Source organism: Dryobates pubescens, chromosome 5 (assembly GCF_014839835.1).
Source record: "Dryobates pubescens isolate bDryPub1 chromosome 5, bDryPub1.pri, whole genome shotgun sequence".
Taxonomy (NCBI): Eukaryota; Metazoa; Chordata; class Aves; order Piciformes; family Picidae; genus Dryobates; species Dryobates pubescens.
Window position 1 is genome coordinate 27614984 of NC_071616.1, and position 15248 is coordinate 27630231.

General features: G+C 36.7%; 1 protein-coding gene across 1 annotated transcript in view; it reads left to right on the forward strand.

The window, feature by feature from the left end:
• ATG2B (autophagy related 2B) overlaps positions 1-14748 on the forward strand; it is a 47493-nt gene extending 32745 nt beyond the window's left edge. The window contains exons 30-42 of the mRNA XM_054161875.1: positions 130-332; positions 1277-1503; positions 2094-2205; positions 3301-3495; positions 4071-4172; positions 5830-5908; positions 6719-6923; positions 7841-7910; positions 8596-8678; positions 9461-9582; positions 9756-9910; positions 11801-11950; positions 12714-14748. Of these exons, the coding sequence (XP_054017850.1) occupies positions 130-332; positions 1277-1503; positions 2094-2205; positions 3301-3495; positions 4071-4172; positions 5830-5908; positions 6719-6923; positions 7841-7910; positions 8596-8678; positions 9461-9582; positions 9756-9910; positions 11801-11950; positions 12714-12944 (1934 nt within the window). The 3' untranslated portion in view covers positions 12945-14748. The remainder of the gene's footprint in view (positions 1-129; positions 333-1276; positions 1504-2093; positions 2206-3300; positions 3496-4070; positions 4173-5829; positions 5909-6718; positions 6924-7840; positions 7911-8595; positions 8679-9460; positions 9583-9755; positions 9911-11800; positions 11951-12713) is intronic.
• Positions 14749-15248: the final 500 nt, after the last annotated feature.

Genomic DNA, 15248 nt, shown 5'->3' on the forward strand with positions numbered 1-15248 from the left:
TAAGCAAATTCCTTTGTGATTGAAGTAATACATTTCAGTTAACTGCTAAGTTATTTTGTTCATTTTTTAAATTTTGTAAAGATTTTTCCACTGAAAGATGTCTTTTCTCTACACTCCTTCAACTCCTAGGAATTTTGGATGACAGATCTCAAACTCAGGAGCCATCTTGCTCAGATCTCTTCCTGTTTCCAGATGAAAGTGGAAATATCTCACAAGAGTCAAGTCCCACTTATACGTCATTCACTCATAACCTGATAAATGAGGCCATGGGAGATGTTCCTGCAGAAAGTGATGACTTCTGCATTCTTTTTGCACCCAAAGTTGCTGTTGCTGTAAGAAGCTTTGAGAATTTCTAAAAAAAAAATATTAAAAAAATCAATGTATAAAGTGAATTAGAGAAAAGCATATGTAAGACCTGGACAAATTAAACTTCACAGCTTTTTGTGGTTGCTTAATGATGTCCTTTCAGTTTAAAAGGACTTTTAGTAATGAATGCAGGTATATATCTCAGCAGTATGTAATTGTTCTCTGGTATGAGTTTTACATTACACTATATTGGCAGTTTTCCTACATTTTAGTCATGTTTTATCATTGCCATTTTAACTTACAATAATGACATGGTTAAAAAAACAAAGATGTTTGAAGCAAAATACAGTATTAATCAAAATAGCAGCTTTGCACATCATCTAGTCTTTTATTCATAGTCATATGAATATGCTACAGTCTAAGCTTTCAATGCATTTATGGGCCTAAGAATCTTGCCAAATCTGAGAGACATGTTTACATGTCATTTTACACTGCTGTCCACTGCATTGAGAGAATTAGGAAACTATACTCAAACTCCTTGAAAACAGTTTCTGTTCGTGTTTTTTTTAACAGCATCTCTAGTTTTACTCTTCTTAAAAGACTGAATTAGTTCTGGATCCCTGATTAGAATCTGTATTTGCCTAGATACCTTTTTTTCCAAAGGTGCTAATATGTTATCCTGGACTATTTAGTGATTTTGCTTGTTTGTTTTCAATTCTTGTTTTGTTAACAATTTGGATGGGGATTTTTTCTTTTTCCCCCAACCACTTCTCAGCTTATAATTTATGTGTTGTTGTCTTTAAGTTACTATGTAAAAGTTACTCATAAACCATGCGTGTGTTGTATAAACTTTAGAAGACAGTATGGAATAGTTTAAGTTCTTTTCATAGGAAAGAACTGGACATCTCAATAAAGGATCACCTGTCAATGCTAGGTATATATATGTTTTTTGTTTTCTTTTTTAAATTAGGAAAAAGAGGAAGAGCCAGTGATAAAAATAATGGTTGATGATGCAATTATCATAAAGGAAAATCATTTCAGCCAGCCTATTAAAAAAACAGATACAAGCAAAGCTCCCCTTCATTTTCCTGTTCCTCTGGTACGCTATGTTGTAAAAGAAATCTCTCTTATTTGGCATCTCTATGGTGGAAGGGATTTTGGAACGGCACCACCAACATCTCCAGCTAAAAGTTTCATGTAAGTATTTGATGCAATCTGCAAATTGGAATATTTAAAAAGACTTAATTTTCCTTTTGATTTGAGTTTAATCTCACTATGCAGTCTCAATTCTCCCTTGCCTGCTTCTTTGCTCCCTCCTCACAAATAATCATAGAATGGGTCAGGTTGGTAGAGACCTTCTTATGCAGTTCAGCTCCTCACACCAGAGTATCTTTTTCCCATCGTATCCCAGACAAGCCGTGTTTGGTTGTGGTGGTTTGTGGGGATGGATGGGAAGGGTTTGCTTTTAACGATTAAATTAGAAGTTAAATTTTCTTAAGGAGATTGGTGCTTAAGGAGCGTAAGAGTCTGTCACTGTGGAATCTGGTTTTCAGGAATCATGGAAAGGAAATGTTTTATGAGTGTTAATTTAGTGGGAAGCATACAGCTAACATTTTGCTTAAGTATGCATTACATGAACAATAAAAAGGAAGTATGTTTAATAGTAACAGTTCCCAGTATTTTATTGGTATCTTCTAGTGTTTTTCTCTTGTATCTCTTGTATCTCAAAGTTTGATCTGTGAAGGTATTGAGTTTTGGGTTGTTTTCTTTTAATTTCATTTTCCCAGAAGCCCCCATAGTTCTCCTTCTCATACACCAACGAGGCATGGACGGAGTACGGCATGTGGTGGGGGAAGAGGAAGAAACCCAGACTTCCTAATGGAAATACAGTTAAGCAAGGTGAATGACAGAAACAGCTTCAGTTATGACTGTCTCTGTGTGAATATCTTTACATGTTTCATAACTTTCTACTAGAATTTGGTAGGATTACCTACTTCTGGGCAATCACTTAGAAGGTGAACAAAGTGAATTTGTTCTTCTAGCACAGTATTAGGTATTTGCTGAATAAAGTTGCTTGTAAAGGTCCTTCTAAAAGTTTAATAAGAATAATCATGATGCTTAAGTAATTAAGGAGAAAATAAATGAAAAGAAAATGTAAAGAGAAATTTAAAGGAGACAAGGTTTCTGAGCAGTGTTTGTGATGAAAATCTATTTTTCTCTTCAACACTTAAATGTTCGTTATCACACATCTCAAATACAGGGCACATAAATACAGTGTTTCTTAACATCTCACTCTCTGGCCAGAGGAAGCCACTGTTCTGCTTGCTATGTGAGCTTTGCTTCATTACATTGCAGGCAGGGATGCTATGGGCATTACTGAGACAGGGAATGATTTGTAGGTAACCACAGATCTTCGATTGAAAATGAGAACTACATCAAGAAGAGAGGAAAAGGAGAAAATTCAGAAGTCTTTAGAATTTAAGAAAGGTAATAGTTTAGAATTTGTATAGACTAAAATGAGTAAAGAAAAAGGAAACTGAGACTGGAGGAAACTATTTGAGAAGTCTGTTGGCAGGGAAAACTTTACTTCCCTAAATGTAGAAGGTGCAGGATTCAAGAATTGCAAGATTGCTTGGTACAGTCTTTAACAGTATGTAAGAAAGATGTAAGGATGGAGGAGAAAAAGCAGAGTCGGTATTAAAGCAAGCAGCAAAACTTGTTACTTGTCTTGCACTGACTCTTTGGCTTTAATTTACATCCTAAAATATGAACATGTTTACAACTAAGAATTTTGAATGTTTCTAGTGCTAGATGGGCAAAAATAGGAAGTTTTCAGAAATCCTAATATTCTTGTGAATTAAAAATAGTAGACAGCTTTTAAAGCTCTTGCATGTACTGTGGTTTTATTGATTTATTTATTAAAGTAGTATTCTATTGTTAAATGTTGCTTTTCATGGAAGCTGATTATGACGATTTTCTTTGCTTTTTTAAAAGGTGAAATTCCAGCATGAGGTATACCCTCCAGTTGGTGCAGACAGTGAATCCAGTCTATTGGAACAGCCAGTGTCGCGGCAGGTTTTTATTGTTCAAGACTTGGAGATTAGAGATCGATTAGCTACATCACAGATGAATAAATTTCTCTATCTCTACTGCAGTAAGGAGATGCCCAGAAAAGCACATTCAAACATGGTATAGTTATGGAATATGTTAATTCACTGTAATTACGGTGGTTGGATTGTCATTGTGGGGGTGGTATACATTTCTTAGTCTTGCAGAAGGAATGTGATATCATGAGGCACTGAGGTGATATAGCTTACTGATAGTCATTTGCTTGACTTAGTTTTGGGTATTAGAACTAAATAAAAAAAAACAGTTTGAATACTACTATTGCAGGTATTAATGTTTTTGAGATCCTACCAGTTAAAAAAAACCCCAAAACAAAAAGTAGATGTGCAGGACTGTTTTGATAGGTTTCACATTCCAGTTTTGAACAAAAACCTGTTTGTATGAGTAGGGTTAGACTTCCTACTAGACATGGGAAGTTGTAGTTTTATAATATACTGTAGTCTTACTGGTTGTAAGGATTTATGAATTTTTTTTTTTTTATTTTAATTTTCTTATTTTTAACACCTATAAGAAGTTACTTATTCAGTAGTAGCTTTATAATTGGCAGGTGGAATCAGAGGAGTAGAAGTGTTTTGCAGTCAATGTTTTTCCTAGCTAGCATTCTGAGATTTATTTATCTTCTTGGATTTTTTTTTCAGTTAACAGTTAAAGCATTACATGTCCGTCCAGAGTCTGGCAGATCCCCACAGGAATGTTGTTTACGTGTTTCATTAATGCCGCTTCGCCTCAACATTGACCAGGTTGGTTCTGTCAATGCAAAAAAAAAAATTGGGCTTTTTTCTAACCACACACTTGTAACCATCTTGCACGTTTTATGGGGTAGTTTTCTTGATTTTCTTACTTTTTTTTTAAACTTATGATCAGTCTACATCTTTGAATCTCTGCTGCTCTGTTTATATCCTTCCTAGAACTTGCTTTCTGCTGAGAATAGCCTATTGTTAATTTTAAAATTAAGGGTATCTATAGACTTAACTGTTTCCTCAGTAATAACAGTTTACTTCCTGAGACTCAAAACACAATCTCTTGTGCTTTGAAATTGTGGCTTTATAAAGCGTATATTTAATCTTAGAATAGAATAGAATAGAATAAACCAGATTGGAAGAGACCTTTAAGATCATCGTGTCCAACCTATCATCCAACACCACCTAATCAACTAAACCATGCAACCAAGCATCTTGCTTTGTTTGTTCATGAAGTGGCTGTTGTGTTTTTTAATTGAGAAAAGTTAATCATTAATCCAGAAGCTGTTCATAAGACTGTAGTCAAGGGCACTTGACACCTGAGGACTGCTTTGAAACCATGAAGGCTTTGGTCTCACTATCAACTGTAGCAGCATGAAGACCAGAAATGGGAGAAATTGTTTTACTTTCTTTCAAAAGCTTTTGTATGAAGTACTTTTCATATATTCAAGAAATAGATGGGGTTTTCTTCTAAGGAAACTACATGTGTTTGTGCATTCAAATCCTGAGTGCAGTTACTATTTCTTGTTGAGGCATTTCTTGCTTAATTTGTCACCTGCAGAGGGATATGTGTTTTTTTCAAGAGGACAGTTAGGAGTTCATGCCTGCCTTTTGTTTCCCTCAGCACACGTTAGAGACCAGGTTTTTCACTTCGCTGTTAGAAAAATGGAACTCTGTATGAACTGTAATAATTCTGTGTAGAGAAAGAACATGGAAATACTGCCATCTAGTGAGGCAATGTTTCCCTCTTACTTTTCCAAGTCTTATCTTTTGTACCATAAACAAAATTCATCTTTACAGCTTCTGCAAAATCACGCACAGGGCTGCATGAAGTTGTGTTAGAAAGTCTTGCTGTTACTATCTAAGCTGTATGCTTATCAGCTGGAAACAAAAAGGAAAAAAACCTCTAGATGTCATTAATGATAGGGTGAGCAAGGCACCAGTGTGATGCAACTGTCAAAAAAGAAAATGGGATATAATAACTTTAAAACATCAACAACAGAGATATTAATGTCTTTTAATGAAGCAGTAGAAAGATCTGATTTGGAATAGTTTGTCTGACATTGGCAGTATTAAAAGTGAATACTTGAATATCCTTTTATTTGAAATTGGAAAAAAGTTTGTAGATACCTGGGTTCTGAAACAGTCACCAAAATGAGATTAGAGGTGATGAATACAATTCTGGAGTTCTGTGACAAAGCCACATAGATTATTAAGTTATATTATAGGTAGCAGGGGACAATAGCAAAAAGCGTCTTTTGTGTTTCTGTCCTGGATTTCTATGTGGCTTTTGTACATTTTAATGGATCAGAAAGAAATATGTTTTGATTCATATATTTGTAGAAATAAAGAGCTGGAATAGTATATAATAGAGAATTGTTTAGAGAATTTGCTATATACACTTTTTAACCTGATTGTATTTTATTTTCTATGTTAGGATGCCTTGTTTTTCCTGAAGGATTTTTTCACTAGCCTCTCTACAGAAGTAGAACTCCTAATTACTCCAGATCCTGAAGGTGAATTTTTCAAAACTGTAATGTAAAAATGCTTTTTCTTACTCCTTCCCAGGTGAATCTTCTGACTGTGAAACCAAGAAAAAAAATAATAAAAAAATTTAAACACCCCAACACAAGCAAATTAAAATCAAAACAACAAAAATCATCCTGAACCCAACTTCGGATATTTTATAAATACCATTAAAGGTGATCACCACCTGGGATCCCCATTGTATAAAAGGCTTTACTAAAATTTGAGCATGTTTAACAAGAACTTCTGAAAAAAGAGGATCGTATAATATTAAGAGTTATTATTACATAAAACAAACAGTATTTAATGTCTCTTGCATAAAAGAGATAGCTTGTAGTTGTGTAATCCCTGGAGAAAGGAACAGAATTCAAGATTAATAAATAGGCAGTACAATTCACATACACAGTTAAAGCAGTGCTTCCAATCAGCTGCACCATCTGATGCACCAACCAGTGTATGCTGAAAGACAGTTCCTCTATTGACTATATTTGTGAGATTGTTAGCAACTATACATGACCTATTTCTGTTGAGACGTTGTACTGAAATGCATAGATTATGAAGTACTCTGCAGTACTGCCATTAAAGCAGATGGATTGTTTATGCAGATGCCCAAGTTAAGCTTCCTGTAATAATTTCTGTTGATAACTAAGATACTATTTTACTCAGAGAATCTAAATATTGCCCTGTGAGTAATTCCTATTAATAAGCATTAGAGCTTACTAAAGACACAGTAATTGTGTAAACACAGACTTCATGTGAAAAATATGAGTCAGTTGACTGTGTATACCTTCTTATCTTAGTTAAAAAGTCTCCAGGTGCTGAAGTTACGTGTAGTTTGCCCAGGCATGCCAGCAACCTTAAGGACCCAAGTCCAGTAATTTCTTTCTCATCACACAAGCAAGCAAGTGAAAATGGTAGCATTGATTCTATGGACTTGATTAACGGAGAGGATCCTCATTTCTCAGAAGAAGTGACGTCATACAGTGATCAGCCAGTATTTTTCAGGTAAGCTTTTAGTAAAAATTTACAATGGCACACTGCTGTTCTGCTGAATGCTTTTAGAAAATGCAACAAGGACCTAGCTATTCAGACCTTATGACATGCTGCATTTTTTGTTTGTTTATTCACTGATTGTGGAAATCAAATTTATTTGCTTCAGTTGTCTATTAGATTTTACTCATTACTGTGATCAAGAAGATAAAGGTCTGCCATGTATAGAAGCAATAATGACATGCTTTACAAATAAGTACAAAGAGCAGTGTTTTGTTTGTGTGAATTAGATCCAATATAGCCACAGTGAGAGTATATAAAGGGGAAGGGTATCATGGAGAGATACACAATTAAAGTCTCACAAGAAAAACTATCCTGTAGTCCTGACTGGAAAACTAGTATAAAAATTTGAGCTTGTTTTGCAGAAGGCTTTTGTGTGTAAGTGCCTCTAACAACAGATGCGTACTTCAGGAAACAGTGAAGAGCCAAATTATGAGAAAGTGACTGTTTTATTTCATCACATACATCACAAACTGAATTTTTTATTGAGTTCCAGCTGCAGGGCTAAATTTTGCCCACAGAACCATCATTAGCCGCACGCCTTTTCTGGGGACTTTGTAACTGAAATGCATGCTGTGGAAATTGAGGGAAGAAGTTCACTTGCTGGATTATTAGCACTTAGAGGACCACTAAATTTATTATAAGTGGTAACCCTGACTAGACATTAATAAACCAAGGAACGCTGAATTTACCACTCTATTTTGTACATTTATTCTAAAGTACTAACACAGTGAGGAGAGGATTTATGGTTTACAGAAAAGGGTGTGACATCCTATTCCAGGAGGATGGGAATCAATGAGTTTCTTTCTGAAATGATAATTTTATTTCCTTTTCATGCTTCTCACTGTAAAATTTCCTTTGTATACCCCCAGAGAATTTCGGTTTACATCAGAAGTTCCAATACGACTTGATTACCACGGCAAACATGTGTCGATGGACCAGGTTGGTGTATAGAGCTGATGCTGTAGAGCAATAATTGATGTTGTTAGATGTTTTTTGCCGCCCTGAGCTGGGCTATGTTTTTATGCTCCCTACTAATCATTGATTTGATTTTGAGAAATGTAAACCTCTTTTCCTTAGTTTCACTAAAGCATAACCTTGTTTCACTGTTATTTTGAAAATAGGGGGTGAATCCTTCAGGTATGATTAACTCAAAATGGACTTTGAAGACACATTTATCAACTCAGCGACTGGCCGGAAATCTTTTTTTTTCCACACTCATGGTGTCCCTCAAAGGATGATACCGCTATCTTATGCTAGAGTAGTACATTGGTTTTTTCCTACCTTATTAGTTCCAAAATAAAGTATTGTATTTTTTTAACTCCTTGTTTCCTTCTTGTGTTAAAACATTTGGAACACACTAATGCATACATAGTTTGTTATATCTTAAATATTTCTGAAGAAGCCCCCTTCCATCCAGATGCTTTTCTTAGAGCAGTCAGTTAAGCCAGTTCCCATCTTTCACAAGTTTTTGTGTAATGTAATTCATAGCACTGTAACAAATAGCATTTGGGAGAATCAGTTTAGGCATAAATGCCTGCAATAAGAGTTGAAATGATGAGATTATTTCTCACCTACAGATTATACAGGATGAGTAAATTGACATGATAAAATATTTCACTTACAGGGGACATTAGCTGGAATTCTTATTGGGCTTGCTCAGTTAAACTGCTCAGAATTAAAGCTGAAGAGACTTTGTTACAGACATGGGTAAGTTTATCAAATTGTAGATTAACATTGGATTTGCAAATTGAAAGTTTGTGGTGAATAACTGAATGTAATGATAAAATAAATAAACTGATAAAAGGCAAACTCTGATAAGATGCTTTTAAAATCCAAGACACTTTGACTTTACAAACACTTCTTGATTCTAGTTTCTGTTCAGGAAGAATATCTATTTTCATAATATGTATACTAGTTCTGGTGTGAAACTTTTAGTTTCTGTCTACAACTACCTGAAGGGAGGTTGTAGCCAGGTGGGGGTTGGTCTCTTCTCCTAGGCAACCCCCAACAGAACAGGAGGACACAGTCTCAAGCTGCACCAGGGGAGGTATAGGCTGAATGTTAGGAAGAAGCTCTTCACAGAAAGTGTGATTACCCATTGGAATGGGCTGCCCAGGGAGGTGGTAAAGTCACCATCACTGGAGGTGTTTAAGAGGAGACTGGATGAGGCACTTGGTGCCGTGGTTTAGTTGATTAGATGGTGTTGGGTGATAGGTTGGACTCAATGATCTCAAAGGTCTTTTCCAACCTGGTTAATTCTATCCTAAGAAATTCTAAGATATTTACTTCATATTAAACTGAATGTGATCATACTGTCTTGACTTCTGTGATGCACATGGATGTTAAATGCTTGGATTAACCAACAGTAACGAAAGATGAAACTTGAAAATAGTTTTTGGTTCAATTACATCCTTGTTTGCATGGAAAAAAATGCATTTGTCTTCTTATGAATTGCATGTTTTAGGAAAAAACTGGTGTTTTTTCTTTAGTTTATTAGGTGTGGATAAATTGTTCTCCTATGCCATCAGTGAATGGCTTAATGATATAAAGAAAAACCAGCTGCCAGGAATTCTTGGAGGAGTAGGGCCTATGCATTCACTAGTGCAGTTAGGTAAGTTAATTCTTATTTCTATTGAGTATTGTATAGCAATTGTTTTGAAGAAACAAACATACAGAACCCAGCACCTCTCCCAAATAATGCTGACACATGTTTTTGCTTCTTCTCAAGGCGTTCTGCTGATACAAGAGAATTTTCTAACTATGGTGTTCTGTTTTCTTTTTAAGTCCAAGGTCTGAAGGATTTGGTGTGGTTACCCATAGAGCAGTACCGAAAGGATGGCCGTATTGTAAGAGGTTTTCAAAGAGGAGCAGCTTCTTTTGGTACTTCCACTGCAATGGCAGCTCTGGAGCTAACAAACAGGATGGTTCAGACTATACAGGTACAGTGTATTACTGCTCAAGTTAGACATAAAATGAGAAGTGTTGCTAGTAAGTGCTCTAAATTTAGCTAGCATCTTAATTATATTTTTAAGGTTGGGAGCATGTATTAAAAATATTTAAACATCTGTATCAATAGGAAAGCAGAGACTGGGCAAAGCTTGCAGCAGTCTGTGAGGTGAGAATTATGGCATCAAATGCAGTGGTTAGAAAACTGTGTTAAATGTTGCTGAACATCCAAGCCGTTAGATGTTTCTTAATGTCTTGAATGTATTACAACGTACAGTTCAATACTAAAGTACTCAGGTGCACTGAAAAAAAATCACTGCTCTTAAGAAAGATGAGTTATTTGCACACATTTATTTTCCAGTAATAGATTCTTTTTTTATAACACCAGCTTATCTGTGCTTAGTTAAAAAACAAAACCAAGCAAAAACAATGAAAAAATGCCTCCAAAATTCTACCAGTTCTGTTAATGTATATACATGAAGTCTATAGAGCTTTCTAGATTTAAGCATAAAGTAATCTTGAAGTGTTAATAAATTTGTGTCCCTTAATGTAAATCACATAATGAAAATAGACTTTTACCACCTAATTTTGCATAAATTCTAAATATGCCTGAGCTTGAACATACATAGTGTAAAAACCCAGTATCACAGTATCACTAAGGTTGGAAGAGACCTCAAAGATCATTGAGTCCAACCTGTCACCACAGACCTCATGAGTAGACCATGGCACCAAGTGCCATGTCTAGTCCCCTGTTGAACACCTCCAGGGATGGTGACTCCACCACCTCCCTGGGCAGCCCATTCCAATGATGAATGACTCTCTCTGTGAAGAACTTTCTCCTCACCTCGAGCCTAAACTTCCCCTGGCGCAGCTTGAGACTGTGTCCCCTTGTTCTGGTGCTGGTTGCTAGAGAGAAGAGACCAACCCCTTCCTGGCTACAACCACCTGTCAGGTAGTTGTAGAGGGCAATGAGGTCACCCCTGAGCCTCCTCTTCTGCAGGCTAAACAATCCCAGCTCCCTCAGCCTCTCCTCATAGGGCTTGTGCTCAAGGCCTCTCACCAGCCTTGTTGCCCTTCTCTGGACACGTTCAAGTGTCTCGATGTCCTTCCTAAACTGAGGGGCCCAGAACTGGACACAGTACTCAAGGTGTGGCCTAACCAATGCAGAGTACAGGGGCACAATGACCTCCCTGCTCCTGCTGGCCACACTATTCCTAATGCAGGCCAGGATGCCGTTGGCCTTCTTGGCCACCTAGGCACACTGCTGGCTCGTGTTTAGGCAGCTGTCAGTCAGAACCCCCAGGTCCCTCTCTGTTTGGCAGCTCTCCAGCCACTCTGACCCCAGCCTGTAGCTCTGCATGGGGCTGCTGTGGCCAAAGTGCAGCACCCAGCACTTGGACATGTTAAATGCCATCCCATTGGACTCTGCCCATCTGTCCAGTCGGTCGAGGTCCCTCTGCAGAGCCTTTCTACCCTCTAACTGACCAACATGAGGGTGATTATATGTATGCCTTTGTGTTTGTAATAAAAAAAAACAAACCACCAAAACAAACCACCAAACACTACACCATTGATCAAACATTTCAGTTTGTATCTTGAGCATTTGCAGTGCTTTTGTAGGAATGTCAGTTAGGGGGGGAAAAAATACCTTACCAAAACCTACAGCATTCGTTTGTTCATTATAAAGCTATACATAGAGCTGGACCCATTCCAGAATTTCTTGTACAAAACCTTAATCTGCTGTAAATGATTTTTTTTATTTTTCATTTTTCTTTCTTTTTTTTTTAAAATTAGAGTTCTTTTGTTTCACTTTTAGTAGTTCAAATTTGTGATCAGATGCCATAAAACATCTTGTATATTTTGCATTCACTCCTGATCTTCAGGCAGCTGCAGAAACTGCATATGATATGGTATCACCAGGGCCTACTTTTATTGAAGCAAAAAAGGTCAAACGATTCTCTCGCCATCGTTTAGCGCATCAGCCAGTAGACCTACGGGAAGGTGTAGCCAAAGCATACAGTGTAGTAAAAGAGGTGAGTGGTAAAGTAATTGTCCTTAAGAATTATTTAAGTCTGATTAAAATATCAAATGCTAGCTTAAACTGACCAAATGAAGAAAGGAATTGTAGTTCTTCATCAGTAATCTTCAACCAACAAAAACTTTGCATGGACAAATCAGAGAAACAGAAGTGAACTTAACATTATGCAGAGAAGTGTGAATAGGATTTTGGTGTTCTGCAGTTGGGGGGTTTTACAGTTACTATGAGACATGTAAAACCGATTTCCTGCCCCATGTCATCTGTCCTTCCCTTTCTGCCACCCAGCCCCCACCATCATTCACCCAATTACTATTAGTGCTGAGGTTCTTCAAGTATAATACTGGATTTAAAACAAGTGAAAGTTCTTTACCATGCTAGTGTATTAAAAGCTACAATGCTAATCTGGTTTATTGTACTTTTGTATTATGCTTTTAGTTAATTGCACGTGATACTGTATGTAGAAAGGTAAGTCTTAGCTGAGGAGTTTCAGTGAAATTTGTAACTTTTTAGTAACTCGCAGTACCCCATGGCTTCTTCCCTTGTGCACAAGTGCTACCAAAAGTTATCTTAAGTTCATTGTTGTGTTAATATATGCCTCATTAGAAGAACTGAATCATATTTTTATCAGTGTAGTTGGACTACAGTTATAATACAAATCACAAAGATGACAAATGCTAAGCAGTTTGTGTTTTCCTTAGAACTAGTAGAGGTTGCTTTTTTCTTTTCCAGTGTAACTCATTTCTGTTAATTTCTTGAAGGGGATTACTGACACAGCCCAAACTATCTATGAGACTGCTGCTCGTGAGCATGAGAACAGAGGAGTAACGGGAGCAGTAGGAGGAGTCCTCCGACAAATTCCACCAACTGTGGTGAAACCTCTCATTGTTGCAACAGAGGCAACCTCAAATGTTCTAGGTGGAATGAGAAACCAGATCAGGCCAGATGTGCGTCAAGAAGAGTCTCAGAAGTGGCGCCTTGGGGAGGACTGAAGTTATAAATCTGGTAGCAAGGCTGGAAATGCAGAAGACTGTCCCATTGGCAGCTTTATGTGGAGCTCACTTTGTTTTGTCATGCTCATCTCAGGAACAAATGAGGGTTTCAACTATTACTAGCAAAACATTCAACCAAAAATATTTATGAAGTGAAAAGAAAATTGGTACTTGCTTATACTGTGTGTTACCAATACATTTGGTCGATAGTGCCAAACCTAGCAAAGCATGCGCTGCCACCTCACAGACATGCTTGCTCTGTTCTGTTTACCATGTTTTTCTTGGTAGATCTAACATCTGAAGCAGAAGCCTGTATGGTGAAACTAAGTATACTTTAAAAGAAGTTTCCTGAGGGTAGTCAAAGAACTGTCTTCGATAAAGGGCTCCGTGGATGCTCTTCCCTGACTAAAGGAAAAACAGCTTTCATTTTGGACATGAGAAATGAAAGCTATGTAATGTGGAAGCAGATAAGATAGTACCATTTAGTGGTCATACGCATTGCTTTTAACGTGGCACTTGCAGCAAGGGCAAGCTTGATAACCCTTCAGAATTTAGATTCTATGTTGATACACCTATGAACAGGATTTATTCCTAAATATTAAATACCTACTTTTGTGGGTCTTTGAAAAACCTGAATGTTGCAGAAATGTTCTGTTGTGTTGCACTTTAAAGGATATGGCCTGTATATTGTGCTTTTTTTATAGTGTGAATAAAATGTAATGTGCATTATCCTTTATGTGGTTTAGAACCTTACAAAAATTATTGAAAAGAACATCATTTGATGATGATCCTGCAAAAAAAAAGTGTCTTAAATTTGTTTAAACTGCTCATTATATGTAAAAACACTTTTGTCTTCTGTTAAACAAATTACAATGCTAAAATAACTGTTCTTCAAGAAAACAGCAGTTAAATGATATTGTGGCCAACAGTTCTTTGTAAGACTGAGAAATCCTAAGTAAAGTAAAATGAAAGTACTACATAATTTCATAGTTAAAATCCTATACAGACTTTATTGTAATAATCTTTTATTTAAAGTTCATATTGTTGCAAAGTTGCTGCTCTGAAACAATTCATAATTTAAATTGTGCGTCGTCAGTTATTTGACAATGGGTATTTTGGGTAATTTAATTTGAACTGGGGATAAGTCAAAGGATTAAAAAAACCCTAACAGACAAACCCACAAACTAAAACAAAAACCCAACCAACCAAGCAAACAGAAAAAAACCCAAACACCACAACAACAAAACTTTAGAAATCAAAGTTGTTACTGACATGTATTTACAATTTAATAGGTCACCAGGGTCTCCACAGGGCTTTATTAAGTAACTGTCATTATTACACTTAAAAAGCTTGGCAGTAGATGTTTGGCAAAACCAAGGATATAAAGTAAAGGCTATTTGGAATAGCAAAATAGGCATTTTGAATTTCAACAACTTAACACTTTGGATGACTGCCCCCAGCATAAGTTTATCATAGTCCTGTGCTTATAATAACAGGAAATCCTGGAAATGCACTCTCTGGAAAATCTCCACCAAAAGAGGGACATCAGATGCTATTGATCAGACTTCAGTCTCTAAGCATGATGAGGAAGAAGGTTCACCTTTTTGTGTTTAGTTCCTGCTACTAGTGAAAATTTGCCTCATGGGCCTTAGAGGAAAAAAGGGAGTATTTGAAGGAAAGTGGCTATTGCACATTCATCCTGATACTGCACTAGCTATTCCTGAACACTGAACACTCTAGCTGGAGGGTAGATGATTGGAAAATGTTCCTTCTGCTGGGAAAATTTCTGCAACCCACCTCTTTATTGTTTCTCCTAAAACTCCAGTTACAAACAAATTCTTGGGTGATACGATATTACAAGGTTTTCTTTTCATTGACTGAAACTTTCGCTGAAAGTTAAACAACTTGCTGTAATCAGGAGGTGCTTTTGAAAGGACAAATGCCTGCAGATTGAACAACATGAAATATTTTCTGATATCAAAATATGTGCTGCTGTTCATACTTCTGTCCAGTGATTAAAGAGCTCTGCTTTGGTGCGAGCTCAAAGCGTGAGCATTTTGCAAAGGAGGGAGTCCCAGGTTAGCAATTTGGCACCTCCCAAATGCCTTCTCCAGAGGTGGTGATGACTTAATGCAAGTAGGTAGCAATGCATCATTTTTCTTTGCAATTACCATACTATGTAAATTCAGCTGGTCCAGTTCATCCAGTTACTTGGAGTATACTGTAATAGTATCTACATATTTTTGCCCATTTTGACATTGCTGAAAAGGAGCATTTGGCATTTCAGCATTCATTCAATTTTCA